This window comes from Chrysemys picta, chromosome 2 (assembly GCF_011386835.1).
Source record: "Chrysemys picta bellii isolate R12L10 chromosome 2, ASM1138683v2, whole genome shotgun sequence".
Classification (NCBI taxonomy): domain Eukaryota; kingdom Metazoa; phylum Chordata; order Testudines; family Emydidae; genus Chrysemys; species Chrysemys picta.
In genome coordinates, this window is record NC_088792.1 from 13,443,801 (window position 1) to 13,457,528 (window position 13,728).

Here is a 13,728-nt window from a genome sequence, read left to right on the forward strand (position 1 = left end):
CACTGTGGAAGACAGCTGAAAAAACAGCCTTCCACTTACCCACTCATGAGCCCCAGTGGAGAGGGGCACCGGGGCCGAGCTGATGGCGGGAGGGGTGTGTCAGGAGAAGGGCCACACTGCGACAGAGTTTCCAGGTAGCACTGCAGCCCTTAAGGCAGCCGCCCTGGGAGGTCCCCAGGGCTCTCTAAACTATGTCAGGAGCTGCAGGGCAGTTAAGGATCAGAGGGCACAAGGTTGGCTTTAAAGCCACCATCGCCCCCCTCCCGTGGGCTGCAAGGTCTCTTAGAGACACTGCTTAGGATCTCTTCAGTGCCAGCTCAGTGCCGTAACCATACGGCCCTCTTTCCCCTTCACCTAAGGTGACTATCTCCAGAGCATTTCTGGTCACGATTCCCCCTTCCTTCTCCCCCCCCACATCTGCTGTATAGTCGGAGAGTCAGTCTATTGCCCTTGTAGTACGTGTGGACGTCCCACGCAGCAGCAGCAGACAGGAAAACTTTGTTTAAAAAACAGGAAAGTCAGACTTTGTGTGTGAGCTGGGACGAGCCCCGTACCCTCTCCGGGCCTGAGTTCCCCATCTGTACAAGGACAGTATCACTGCCCTGCCGCACCGGAGGTCTGTGGGGATAAATACAATAGAGATTATGAGGAAGGCTACTATTTTGTCATGCAGATTGCAGAAGTCATGGAATCCGTGATTGTTCCAGAGACTTCCGTGACTTCACGGCGGGGCGGCGCTGTGGTGTCCCCTGCTGCCCGCGGTGGCTCGGAGCCCCCCGCCAACCGTGGCAGCTGGGAGCTGCAGAGTATCCGCACGGGCAGGGCCCCCCGCAGCTCCAAGCCACCGTGGGCAGCAGGGCCCCCCACAAATCGCAGCTGCAACAGGCAGCCGGGGATCCCAGAGCTCCAAGCCACGGGCGGCAGAAGGACCCCGCAGCTCCAAGCCACGGGTGGCTGGGGGACCCTGGGAGCTCCCAGCCGGGGCCCCCACAACTGCCCAGCTGCCGCGGGTGGTGGGGGACCCCAGAGCCCCAGCAGCAGGGATGGGTGCTGGAGCCTTCTCCCTCCCAATTTTGTCATGGATATTTTTAATAAAGGTCACAGACAAGTCACGGGCTTCTGTGAATTTTTCTTTATTGCCCGTGACCTGTCCGTGACTTTTACTAAAAATCCTTGTGGCAAAATGGGAGCCTTAATTATGAGGTGCTCTGGTCCTGAGGTAATGGGGGGGTTGTAGAAGCACATAAGCTAGATTGTAAAACCCCCAACGTTAGCAAAGGAGACTCTGGGTCATTGCAGAACCCGGAACGCCCTCTTTTGAAGTTGACAGCATCCCCGTTAGCAGGTTCCTTCCGAATACTCACACCCTTCCCTCTCTCCCCTCAGGTCCGCTCGGCCGCGAGGAAACGCTGGCATCGCTGGCAGGACCACCACGCCCTGCGCGTGCGCGTGGCTCGGGCTATGTCGATCCCCACCTCCCCGACGAGAATCAGCTTCCACAGCATCAAACAGACGGCGGCAGTTTGACCATGCAGACGTCCGGCCACCTTCAGAGTTTTCCCCTCTTCCCCCTTTTTGTCTGTCTTGCCTCCTTTTCTCGGCACTGTGCTCTTGCAGCGAGACGCCCCCTTGTGTCTTGGTGGACATTTGTCCATTTATATATGATGCTGCTTTAAGGCAACCAGCCAAAAATATAACAAAGAGAGGAGCGCGGGAGGGAGGTGGGGGGGGGGGGTGCAGGTTTAAGGACGAATGGGATTTAAAACTGGTAGCCCCATTCGGAGATTTTCAGCTTCTAACGACAAAGTGGAAAACAACCTGGCGGAAGGAACGATCGATTTTCTTTTTCTTTAAGGATTGTGGTTAAAGAGACTTTTTTGACCAACTGCCCGTCTCATTCCACACTTCAGCTCCCAATGATTTGAACAGGTTTGTTCTGTAGATTGTCTATCTGTCTCCTTCTTTGAGCTTGGTAGAAGTCTCGCCTAGTGAGCAAGGGAGCAAGCAAAAGGGGATCTGGCAGGTGTTTGAGGGGATCGGGATGTGTATATCTTCCCCACTGCTCCCTCGGCTGGGTTAGGGAATCACTGAGCTATTTAACAGCTGGTTATGTGTCCTGCTGGCGCCCAGCCTTGTTCACATACGAGGTTTTGAAATGGACAAACTCAGCGGTATCTCTGGATCTCTCTATAAATTACTGTGTTTCATCTCTGCTTAGCCGAATAGTTTTGAAACTGTGTAAGCAGCCACTGGACGTCTTTGTTTTACCTGGTGGCGAGGAAAGGACAACTGAGGATTTGCTCGGCTGTATTGCTCGGGTTTCAGAATCATAAAATAAAAGGGAAGCTGTGTAAAAACGAATAACGCCGATGGTGCCGGGGATGATATTTGAGTTACGAGGAATGTGCAAAGTGCTGCACAGAGAGTATCGATTTTGCATTTTGAACTAGAGCAAACGTATCTACGAGGCTTTTTATGTGATGTTCAGAAATATTGTATATTTTCAATAATAAACACGATTCTGGGTTGGTTTCTATTGCTCAAAAGGTTGCTTTAGATTGGGGAGGAAGAGGAAATGGGGCCTGGGTGTTAGTGAGAGGGTTTGATACCTAAGCACGGGAAATGCAAAACAACAAAACATCTTGGACAATGAGAACCCACTTGAAAAGAACATACCGCAAAAGGGCCCTTCAAAGGAACAAGAAATTCCTCCATTCTCAGAGTACTCTCCTTGCATCAGATCCCTGAAGAGCAGAGCCTAGATGACATCCCGTTGCTGTGCACAGTTCCTTTCATCACACTCAGTTTCAGGAGCGAAGAAGAAAGCAGGTTATAAAATATCCTCTCTCGCCCAAGAAAAAAGAATCTCTCCCAGCATCTGGGTGACTTGTTCTGTTCAGGTGAACGGCAACACAGCTGCCAGGGGTTTCGTGGAGGGAAGTTGCGTTTTTCCTTCTCAGGTTTGTGGAGCTCCAAAGACTTCCCTGCCGCGTTCGATCTCTAAGCCCACAGACCTCTCTGCTCTCTTCAAACTGGCATCTCCTCTGTAGCAAGCCAGATTCCTTTAACGTTCTAACATGTCGTGGGTAAAGGCTGGGACCGTTTTAGCCCATTAACATGGTCTGACTTGCCCACACCCTGAATGTTTAGATTCATTTCAGGGAATGAGCTGTGTGTGCCAAGAAGAAATTGTGTTGCTTCCTGGGAGTATCTGATTGGAGAAAGTACTCACCCACTTTGGGGGTGGTTAATTAGATCATATCCTTAAAGTCCCTCTGAGGCTATAAAGCACAGAGGTGTGCAAGATATTTGCAAGAAAAAGCAAAACTATTCAAGGTCAATTCCGTTTTTGTCTCCTTCCAAACGCAGAAATGGTCCCATTTTCATGGGGAATTTCAATCAGGTATGTGGCTATTTCAAGCAGTCTGGCTTCCCACAGAACAGAGACCAGACAAACCCCTAACAGTTCAGCTGAAATAAGCACCCGAACGTACAGAGGCTTGTCCAAACTCTCGGAACTTCCTGGGTCCGTAAAACCCACCTGGAAGTCTCCTGGGTGCTTCTTTGAGCTGAACTGCTAGAGGTTTGCCCAACAATTCTGGGTGTGTATTCATCCAAACCATCCATGTGGCCTTCAAAAGGGTTTAACATTTGGAGCCAAATATGGTCTCAGATGAGTGTAAATGCAACATTTACCGTTACTAGCCCTAGTCTATTGTTACCAGTCACAGTAAACTTCTAGAACTGCTCCCTTATTGTACAGTGCATGTATCAGTATATGCCCCTTTCTACAGCCCTTCCTCATGCTGGGCCAAATTATCTGCAGGAGCAAATGGATGCAGGTCCATTGACTTCAACATCGTTTTGCCCACTTACACCAGCAGAATATTTGTCCCTCATAGTCAGACTTGGGTAATAATCCCACTGAGTCCAGTGGGACAGGTTGAATTACTAGCAGTAACGGCGACTCACCGTGAGAAAAGGCTGCGAAATCAGATCCAATGCGTTGTAGCAGTTCCCATTCTGAGAGTTACCTAGTTGATCTGATTCCCTGTGTCAAGATTATGACAGCACACAGTTGCCTTTCAAGGTTGTCTACCAAGGGGGAAGCAGTTTGTGTCATTTCTCTGCAGGGGGGAGGTACCAAAAAGACCAGTGTTGGTTTGTTTCTGTGGTCTGGCAGTGGAAGGAAACGATGGGCTTGCCATCAAGGAAGGGTTTCTGAGTTAAATTTATGGAGATATCCCCTCTCCTAGAACTGGAAGGGACCTTGAGAGGTCATTGAGTCCAGCCCCCTGCCTTCACTAGCAGGACCAAGTACCGATTTTGCCCCAGACCCCTAAGTGGCCCCCTCAAGGATTGAACTCACAACCATGGGTTTAGCAGGCCAATGCTCAAACCACTGAGCTATCCCTCCCCACAGAGAGTTTTCAGGTTGCTCTCTGGATATGCCTGGGCGTGGATGGACCCAAGCATAGGCGCCAACTTTCTCTGGCGCCGGTGGGTGCTCATGCCCCCCTGGCCCTGCCCCTGCCCCACCCCCACCATTTCCCCACCCCTGGCCTCACCCCCATTCCAACCCCTTCCCCAAAGTCCCCACCCCAACTCCGCCCCCTCCCTGCCCTATTGGATCCCTTCCCCAAATCCCGGCCCCGCCTCTTCCCCCAGCATGCCGCGTTCCCCCTCCTCCCCCCTCCCTCCCAGCACTGGGAGGGAGGGGGGAGAAGCAGGACGCGGCGGCGTGCTAGCAGAGGAGGTGGAGCGGAGGTGAGCTGGAGCGGGCAGGGCGGGGAGATGCCGGTGGGTGCTGAGCACCCACCAATTTTTTTCCGTGGGTGCTCCAGCCCCAGAGCACCCATGGAGTCGGCGCCTATGGACCCAAGCCTGCTTTAATCTAGCTAGCTGGGCTCCCAGACTAGCAAAGCCACAGCAGCATGCACTTCACCACAGGCTTGTCCCATGGATTTAAATACATCTCCACCGACTATTAATGGGGGCTTGATTTTCAGTTACACTAGACCCCTTTGGCCCACGCTGGCGGTGTCACGGGGCCTGACAGTGGGTGAGAATGTTACACCCAGGAAGCTTTTATTGGGATGAAGTGCAAGGAGGATGTCTGCAAAACATAATCACTGCTAGTACCAATGCCAGTGCAGAGCATGGATTTGCAAACCTTCAGCATATAATTGTTTCAAGTCAAAGCTGAGCACATGCAGGTAATTCGAACTGGGAGAAGGTTTATTTATTCATATTTATTTTGGGTTTACCATGCAAATGCAAACGCACTGTTCCTTGGTTTGATTTCCCATGAAAGATTTCTGCCGTTCCCACCCGCTGAGCCCTGGAGGCAGAGTTACATTTATTCAAAGCGATGCCACCTGACTAGGTCTTGCTTCCCTTCCAGCTGCCTTCTTAAGAGCAAGATTTTGGAGAATTCCTCAAAGAGCAGGAAGAGAAGTCTTGGCAGTGGCATTTTACCAGAGTGTGTGGAGTGGGTGTCGGATACAATGAAGGCACGGGGCAGCATAGCTCTGCAAACGTCTTCATGAGCACGAATGCCAATGATCTGACAAAAAGAGGACCAGGGCAAGATTTCTGTCATCGCCAGCAGATCCCCAGCTGATGTAAATTAGCCCAGCTCTATTGAAGCCCAGGGAACTAGGTTCATTTACATCAGCTGAGGGTCTGTCCCTGACCCGTCTGCTAAAAGACATTTGCTAGGAAGTGCCTGCTTCAAAGCCCTTTAAAGTCAATGGAAAGAAAGACTCCCAGTGAATTCAGTGGGCGCTGAATGAGGCCCTAAATGATTTTGTAATTATTGACATCATAGAAGCCAAAACATCTGAATTTCTTGCCAGCACCAGAAACAAAGAACAATTAGTGCTTAAACTGTGTGGTTAGCTCTGCTTACAAGCAGGTGGGATCCCTGCAGGAGAAATAGGGAGTGGAATATAGCAGCTCTAGAAAAGGTATGCTGTTACGCTGATCAGTATTGTCTCGTTGTTTCCTCGGGTTCCCCCGTCGGTCGGTGTGCATCCACCTGTTGTCTGGCTCAGACTTAGATTGTAAGCTCCTTGGGGCAGGAACCGTCTCTTTGTCTAGCACTGAGGGGACCTGATCCATGGTTGGGGCGTCTATGCAATAGGGCAATACAAATAAGGATCAAATGGATGTTGGTGTGATCAGAGAGGACGGGATGGCTTTATAGATTAAGGCACTGGCCTGGGACCTTGGAAATCTAGGTTGGGTTCCCAGCTTCCTCAGTGACAAGCATGTCTCTGCTCCTTGGTAGGTGCTGTGTACAGATAATGAATACTAATCCAAACTGAATGTGTTCTGTATGCCGAGAGAGTGAGCAGGAACGTACCGAGGCAGCTTAGGAGAAGGCAAGTCGACACTTGCATTGACCCCTGGAATCTAAGCTGTGGTTTATTAGCTTAATGAGCTGGTTGCCATATAGACAAATGGAGGATTTCTTTTGCAGACTGTGCAGTTGCAGTCACTGCCTGAGTCTGACTGGAATTGAGGTTTCTCCTAAAACAGTATGTAGTTGGGGGAACAAAGAATGTATTTTCCCTACAATGAACATCAGTGGACCCGGGTCATTGTCTGGTGGCTAATGCAGAGCACTGGGAGTTAGCAGAGCTGGGTTCTAGTCCCAACTCTGGCACACATGTGCCACATGACTGTGGGCCAATCACCTGACTGCTCTGTGCCTCAGTTTCCCCACTTCTCAAAGGAAGACAGCCCTTCCCACCTTAGCTTGCCGGTGCCTTTCGGCGGGTACTGGAGAAAAACACAGCCCTGATATTCAGTTAGGATTAGCTGCTGACTTCAGGCACAGCCTGAGCAAAGGCTGGTGTATAAATTGCTTCTCCCCAGGCGTAGCACTGCGGCGTCTCATGCCTCATAAACACACCTTTGGGCCCCAGTTCCTCCTCAATCCCAGGCGAGGTAGTAACTCACTGCCAGCCTGCACCAGTGCTCCATTATTAGCCACCCCCCACAACACTGGCTCAGCTACTCTGGACAGCAAGGGGAGGGGGGAGACAAAGCCCTGTCCACTCCCCCCCACCCCTTGCCCTGGGCAGGAAGTAGCGAAGCCAAGCAGCAGTGTAAGAGGCCGTGGTTACTCCAAGTGACAGTCTAGGCCTCAGCCATCCTTAGGAAAGAATTCAAATCTCTGGCACCAACAATGCAATACATCAAGAAGAGTTTCCTTCCTGGGGCCCCGTGTAGCTTTGATGTACTGTCCTTATTACAAACCACTGATCTGTAATAATAATGAATAACACTTTGCAAGCCAAAGCATTCAGCTGGTGGTTGTATCAAATGTTGTATCAACCAGGCAAGGTACTAACAAACTGCAACAGGACTTGATTTTTACAGTGGAAACCTCTTTACCAAGCTGCTGCTGCACACTCTGTAACTCTCCCAGCCTCCTCAACTCCTCCCCCCTCCTGTTTCCTGTCCTTTCAGACTCCCAACAGCCAGTGCTCCCAGTTCTAATAATTACAAGCAGCATCTAAACACCACACCGGTAGCAGTTTCCGTGCTGCCCTGCCCTCTCCTTGTTTTGAAGTGGTCTAAATGTTACATACAGATTTAAGATCTTCCCAGTGTCGCCTTTTTACCATGAAGGGATTAGAAAGCTAAACCGCCAGGCATTTGACTGCTGTCTTTATTACAGAGCAAATCCTTCTTAATCTACCAGTTCATCCCAGCAGCTACGCTGGAAAGGAAAAGCAGTTGTTAACCAAGGGTTCCCATTGAGCCACATGCCAAGTCCATTGAATAAGACTTCAGTGGGCTCCGGAGCAGGGAAGATTCCATTGGCCACAACGGTTTGTCGACGCTGCAAACAAACACCCGCTGACCAGGGCTCGCAGGGCTGGGGCGACGGAGCTGTTTCACTGTGGTGGCTCTGGGGCACTCCCCCCACGCAGGGTCTCACAGCCTGGGATCCAGCCCAAGCTGGAACGTCTGCACCGCATTTAAACAGCCCAGCAGGAGGCGCCCGAGTCACCTGGCACAGGCCGGTCGTGGGTGTTTAATTGCAGTGTGGACATACCCGATGGGTCCCAAATGAACTGTGGCTGACGCAGTGCAGTGTGTGTGGAAGTAACCCCAGTGGAACCATGGTGCCAGCTGTCCCTGCTGGTACCACACTCCGGCTGTGCATTGCATGGAGCAGTCAGACCTCGGGGGCGTGGCTGGGGCTGGGGTGAAGCAGCAAGGGGGTTGTGTTAAATGGGGAGTTTGACCCACGCCGCCTTTAGAACTCATTGTATTGGTTCTGCTTCCCCCTTTCTAGAAATCAGCTCTGTAATTGTCATCGTTCCCTAGAAAAAGAGCAGGTTTCTTTATAAAGCACCAGTATTGCCTTTCCCCCACCCTTAGTCTGCCTGGCCCCTTGAGCGTGTAAACACTTTGGGCAGGGCTCAGTTCTTCCCATGGGTCTGTACAGCATCTAGCACAGTGCAGCCCCAATCTTAATTGAGGTCTGTAGGCGCTATCATAACACAGCTCATCAATGGTACTAATCTGGCACGGGAGCCGGTTGGAGGAAGTTGGGACTGCCCTGATGTGCAAGGGGAGGGGACAGTAACTGCACTAGGTAGCAATACTAGCCGTCACTTTCTGTGGGCCATGTTCTTTCACTTCCTCGGTGAAGACGGATGGTCCAATGGTGACTGTGCTACCGTGGAGGCCTGGGTACATGTCCTAGCTTTGTCATAAGCTTCCTCCATGCGCATGGGTAAGTCACTTAGCTGCACCGTGCCTCACCTCCCCATCTATAAACCGGGGGGCTGGAGGGAGACTAGCCCATCCCAACCTCCCACAGGTAGAGTGAGGATAAATCATTAAAGCCTGGGAGATGCTCAGATATTATGGGGGTGATGGGGGCTTTGTTATCTTATACAGGCCTCAGATAATGGCATTTTCCACAAAAAGAGTGGGAAGGCCGACAGAGAAACCAGGGAAAGGGACGCACGCTACAAGTTCACTTGTCGCAAATTCCCTGTGCCCTGTAAAATTATAGCTCTGAAAAATGCACCGGTTAGTTTCAGTGGGCCTGGTTCTGCTCCTATTGAAGTCCTTGCTATTGCTTTTCCTCAACGCAGGATCAGGCCTTATCTTCTCTTAAGTTATATCTATGCAGCTACACCAGCTGAGGGTCCGGCCCAGAGTTTTGCGTTATGTGGGAGCGTACTGGTGGATTTACTCTGCCTGGCTGTTCAGCTAGTTACAAAAAAATTAAAAGACTCCTGCACTTTCCAAGTTTACCATGGGCATGTTTCCAAGGGCAATTAACATGTGTGGGTTTTTACCATTTTCTCAGCTGTTAGGCAGTTTTCAAAGCAAATGTAGGTCTTTCTTCTATGATTGCCAGCCATTCACGAACAACAGCAACAACAAAAACCCCTTATTCCGGTTCTACCGAATGTCACCCCTAGGCACAGCTGTAACTGCCCGGTTCTCCCTTAATTTATAACAGTCTGTAACTCTCCTCCAGACCTGATGGAGAAAAGCAAGTGTCAAGGACCAGCGAGATGCTGCACATAAGAGTCTCTGATAGCTTCAGAGATCAATGCAGAGATGTTTACTGTTTCCAGGGCAACCAGCAAAAGCAGCCTCTGAAGCCGCCTCCCTGGTTTATCATTAGATTGGCATCCACCAATCCTTTCGTGGAGGAGGGTATCTCAAGGAATCGTTGGGAGACCCAACACTCAACACTGAATTTGTTTGGCCTAAACTGAGCTGAGGTTCAAATGTAAACCTCACCTGAAAGCATCGCTTCAGGAGAAAACTCAATAGAGGAACAAAAGAGGGAGAGAGTTTCCTTTCCCCCCATAGCGTTTTGTAAGATGCTGCTTGAAATAATGATGCTCCCTTTGGTTAAATCCTAAGCATTTTCAATACAGTACAAGACAAAATAAGCAGCATGAGACTAGAGAATAGAGAAAGCGGTTAAAATCTGACCCCTAGTGGTGGTTACTGGTAATGACTACAGTGCAGCTGCAATGAATGACTGAATGAAAGCAAGAGAACATGAGGGGTCAGAGGGATGCTGTCCCATGACGTGGAAGCATATGCTAGGGCAGGGTTTCGTTGGGCTGCATGATGGTATTCTCCCTTCCAAGCATACAAAGGAGCTATCAAAGCCCAGTTCCTAAGCTTGTTTTCAGCTGAGTTCTATCTAGCGACCGTGAGGCTTAGCTCCAAGAAATCCCTTCCAGGTCATAGAATCATAGAATCATAGAATATCAGAGCTGGAAGGGACCTCAAAAGGCCATCCAGTCCAACCCCCTGCTCAAAGCAGGACCAATTCCCAGCTAAATCATCCCAGCCAGGGCTTTGTCAAGCCGGGCCTTAAAAACCTCCAAGGAAGGAGACTCCACCACCTCCCTAGGTAACGCATTCCAGTGTTTCACCACCCTCCTAGTGAAATAGTTTTTCCTGATATCCAACCTGGACCTCCCCCACTGCAACTTGAGACCATTGCTCCTTGTTCTGTCATCTGCCACCACTGAGAACAGCCGAGCTCCATCCTCTTTGGAACCCCCCTTCAGGTAGTTGAAGGCTGCTATCAAATCCCCCCTCATTCTTCTCTTCTGGAGACTAAACAATCCCAGTTCCTTCAGCCTCTCCTCATAAGTCATGTGCTCCAGACCCCTAATCATTTTTGTTGCCCTCCGCTGGACTCTTTCCAATTTTTCCACATCCTTCTTGTAGTGTGGGGACCAAAACTGGACACAGTATTCCAGATGAGGCCTCACCAATGTCGAATAATCACCAATGTCGAATAACACATGAATACCATGCACGCGTTCCATGCTCTGAACTGCAGCGTGTGCTTTATAATGGCAGTTTGCCTTCATGCTGTGGTCTGCAGGGAGACTCCCAGTCATTCATTAGTTTGTGTATATGTGAACAGCTGCCCTTGGCTATATATAATCAGAACTGCTCTGCTGTGTGTCATAGACCCTGTACTGTTAACACAGAAGGGAGGGGTGTTCTTTTTCAGTTCAAGTGGTGAGGTGAGGTGCTTTTGAGTGGGAGGGTCTGAGGTCTATCCCTGCTGCTGCTATAAAGTTCCTGGTGGTACTGGATTTGCTAGCCTCTTGGGGTACATATTGTTCAGTTGTCATAAATGGTCTTGAGACTGCTTTCACTACCCTTTACTCCATCTCATCCTCCCGCCATGTGCTTCTGCTCCCTCCCCTCATCTCTCCTCTTTCTCCTATTCCCTCCTTTTATCCTCTTCTCTTCCTTGCTGTCCTCACCCCCCTCCTACCCCCTCCATCTCGCCAGACAGGATGTGGCATCGTACAGATTACTGTAGTTGGCAGCGTTTTCACACTGATACAGAATCAGGAAATATGGGGATCATAGAATCATAGAAGATCAGGGTTGGAAGAGACTTCAGGAGGTCATCTAGTCCAACCCCCCTGCTCAAAGCAGGACCAACACCAACTAAATCATCCCAGCCAGGGCTTTGTCAAGCTGGGCCTTGAAAACCTCTAAGGATGAAGATTCCACCACCTCCCTATGTAACCCATTCCAATGGGTTTCCTAATATCCAACCTAGACCTCCCCCACTGCAACTTGAGGCCATTGCTTCTTGTTCTGTCATCTGCCACCACTGAAAACAGCAGAGTCCATCCTCTTTGGAACCCCCCTTCAGGTAGTTGAAAGCAGCTATCAAATCCCCCCTCATTCTTCTCTTCTGCAGACTAAATAACCCCAGTTCCCTCAGCCTCGCCTCGTAAGCCATGTGCCCCAGCCCCCTAATCATTTTCATTGCCCTGTGCTGGACTCTCTCCAATTTGTCCACATCCCTTCTGTAGTGGGGGGCCCAAAACTGGATGCAGTACTCGAGGTGTGGCCTCACCAATGCCGAATAGAGGGGAACAATCACTTCCCTTGATCTGCTGGCAATGCTCCTACTAATGCAGCCCAATATGCCGTTAGCCTTCTTGGCAACAAGGGCACACTGCTCACTCATATCCAGCTTCTCGTCCACTGTAATCCCCAGGTCCTTTTCTGCAGAACTGCTGCTTAGCCAGTAGGTCCCCAGCATGTAGCAGTGCATGGGATTCTTCCTTCCTAAGTGCAGGACTCTGCACTTGTCCTTGTTGAACCTCACCAGATTTCTTATGGCCCAATCCTCCAATTTGTCTAGGTCACTCTGGACCCTATTCCTACCCTCCAGCATATCTACCTCTCCCCCCGCTTAGTGTCATCTGCGAACTTGCTGAGGGCGCAATCTCATTTCTATCCCCGCAGGTCTGGCACGTTCCACTGGGGAGCAAGCTTACATGTGCTTCGAGCTAACTCATCCCACACGCATTGCAATGCTGCATAGTGCTGCTATCCTCTATTAGGGAAAGAACCACTGGGGCCATGTTGCTCTACCAGTTGGCTGGGGAGGCATGATGGGTCCAAAGACAGATCCAGTCCATACTTACTGAGTGAATTACTTCCGTCCCTCTGCTGAGCTCAGGTATGACCCTTTGAACAAAAGGACTTGGGAGAATTTGGACCACACGGCAGCAGAGACTTGGAGGTGTGATGTGTGGGGAGGGGAGAAGCAGGCATGATGCCTCTAGTGGTCCTGGGAGGGAATGCACTCACCAGCCCTGTCTGCGCCCTTGGCAAAGGTGTATTGCACTCCCTAGCACAGCGAGGAACCATGGCAAGCCTGAGCCCTCCAGGACTTGGAGCATTGCTAGCAATGCTAGCAGCTTCCCTTAGCCTCAGGAAGAAAATTAAAGCAACCACCTGGTTCGGGGTTGGGGGGAAGGAAGACTCCCACACGACCACTCCTGGCAGCTTTGCCCACCTCCGTGCTCCCAGGCTGGGGTAGCTATAAATCGCCCCAAAGCATTCAGCACCCCAGTGCGGTTATGAGCAGAGGTGCAGGAGGTGAAACCATCCAGGAAACAGGAGGGCAGTGGAGTGGGCAAGATGAGAATACATGGGAGACACTGACAGGAAAGCCCCTGGGCTAGTAAAAAGCCGCAGGAGGGGCCCCTACTCAGAACTGTCTGAAAGTGTGATTACATGCGTGTGGGGTGGGGTGGGCACGCCTCGCACTTGTCCAGGCAGGGGAAGGGCTGATTCCTTGTAAAGAGAGCCAGGCGCCCACCAGCCATGAAGTCTGTATGGATATGACAGCCACCATCTCGGCTGACACCTGGGAGACTCCTGCCTCGGGGAACCGCCGGAGCGAAAAGCAGGCGCTTGAGCAAAAGCTGTCCAACTGGGATGGGCACAACTCCTACCCTTTGTGGGTCAGGCACAGCTAGGGACTGTAACATACCCGCATAAACCCCTCTGGACCAAGAGGGAGGCCCCCGAACTAAAGGACGCAGAGAGGGCAGGACGGCCAGGCGTCCTTCTCTGAGGACTGTTCAGCCCCGTCGAGGAGGGCATGAGCATCACCCCCCCCCCAAACTGAGTACATCACAGAGGTGATGCATGGAGGGGGGGCACCCAGATTTCTCCCTTAGCCCTGCTTCCCTCTTGTGGAGGAGCGTGGGGGGAGCAGGGCCTGCAGTGACACTAGGTGCTCTGTGCCTGCTGGTCAGTTTGCCCACAGGGGCTGTGTAAGGGGAGGGCAGGGAGCAGGTCCTGATGACTCACTGCACAGCCCATGGAGGGAAGCAGGCACAGAGCACCTGGCATTGCTGCTCGCCCCCCGGAGGGCACGGAGGACCAGCC

The 13,728-nt window shown here is 51.2% G+C and overlaps 1 protein-coding gene across 9 annotated transcripts in view; it reads left to right on the forward strand.

The window, feature by feature from the left end:
* The window catches only part of CRHR2 (corticotropin releasing hormone receptor 2), a 268,734-nt gene extending 266,202 nt beyond the window's left edge, over positions 1-2,532 (forward strand). For all 9 annotated transcript variants that reach the window (XM_065582667.1, XM_024100937.3, XM_065582666.1 and 6 more), the window contains one exon: positions 1,387-2,532. Coding sequence is in view for 8 of the 9 variants with exons in the window: in XM_024100937.3 (XP_023956705.1) it covers positions 1,387-1,527 (141 nt within the window). In the remaining variant the exon portion in view is untranslated. The remainder of the gene's footprint in view (positions 1-1,386) is intronic.
* Positions 2,533-13,728: the final 11,196 nt, after the last annotated feature.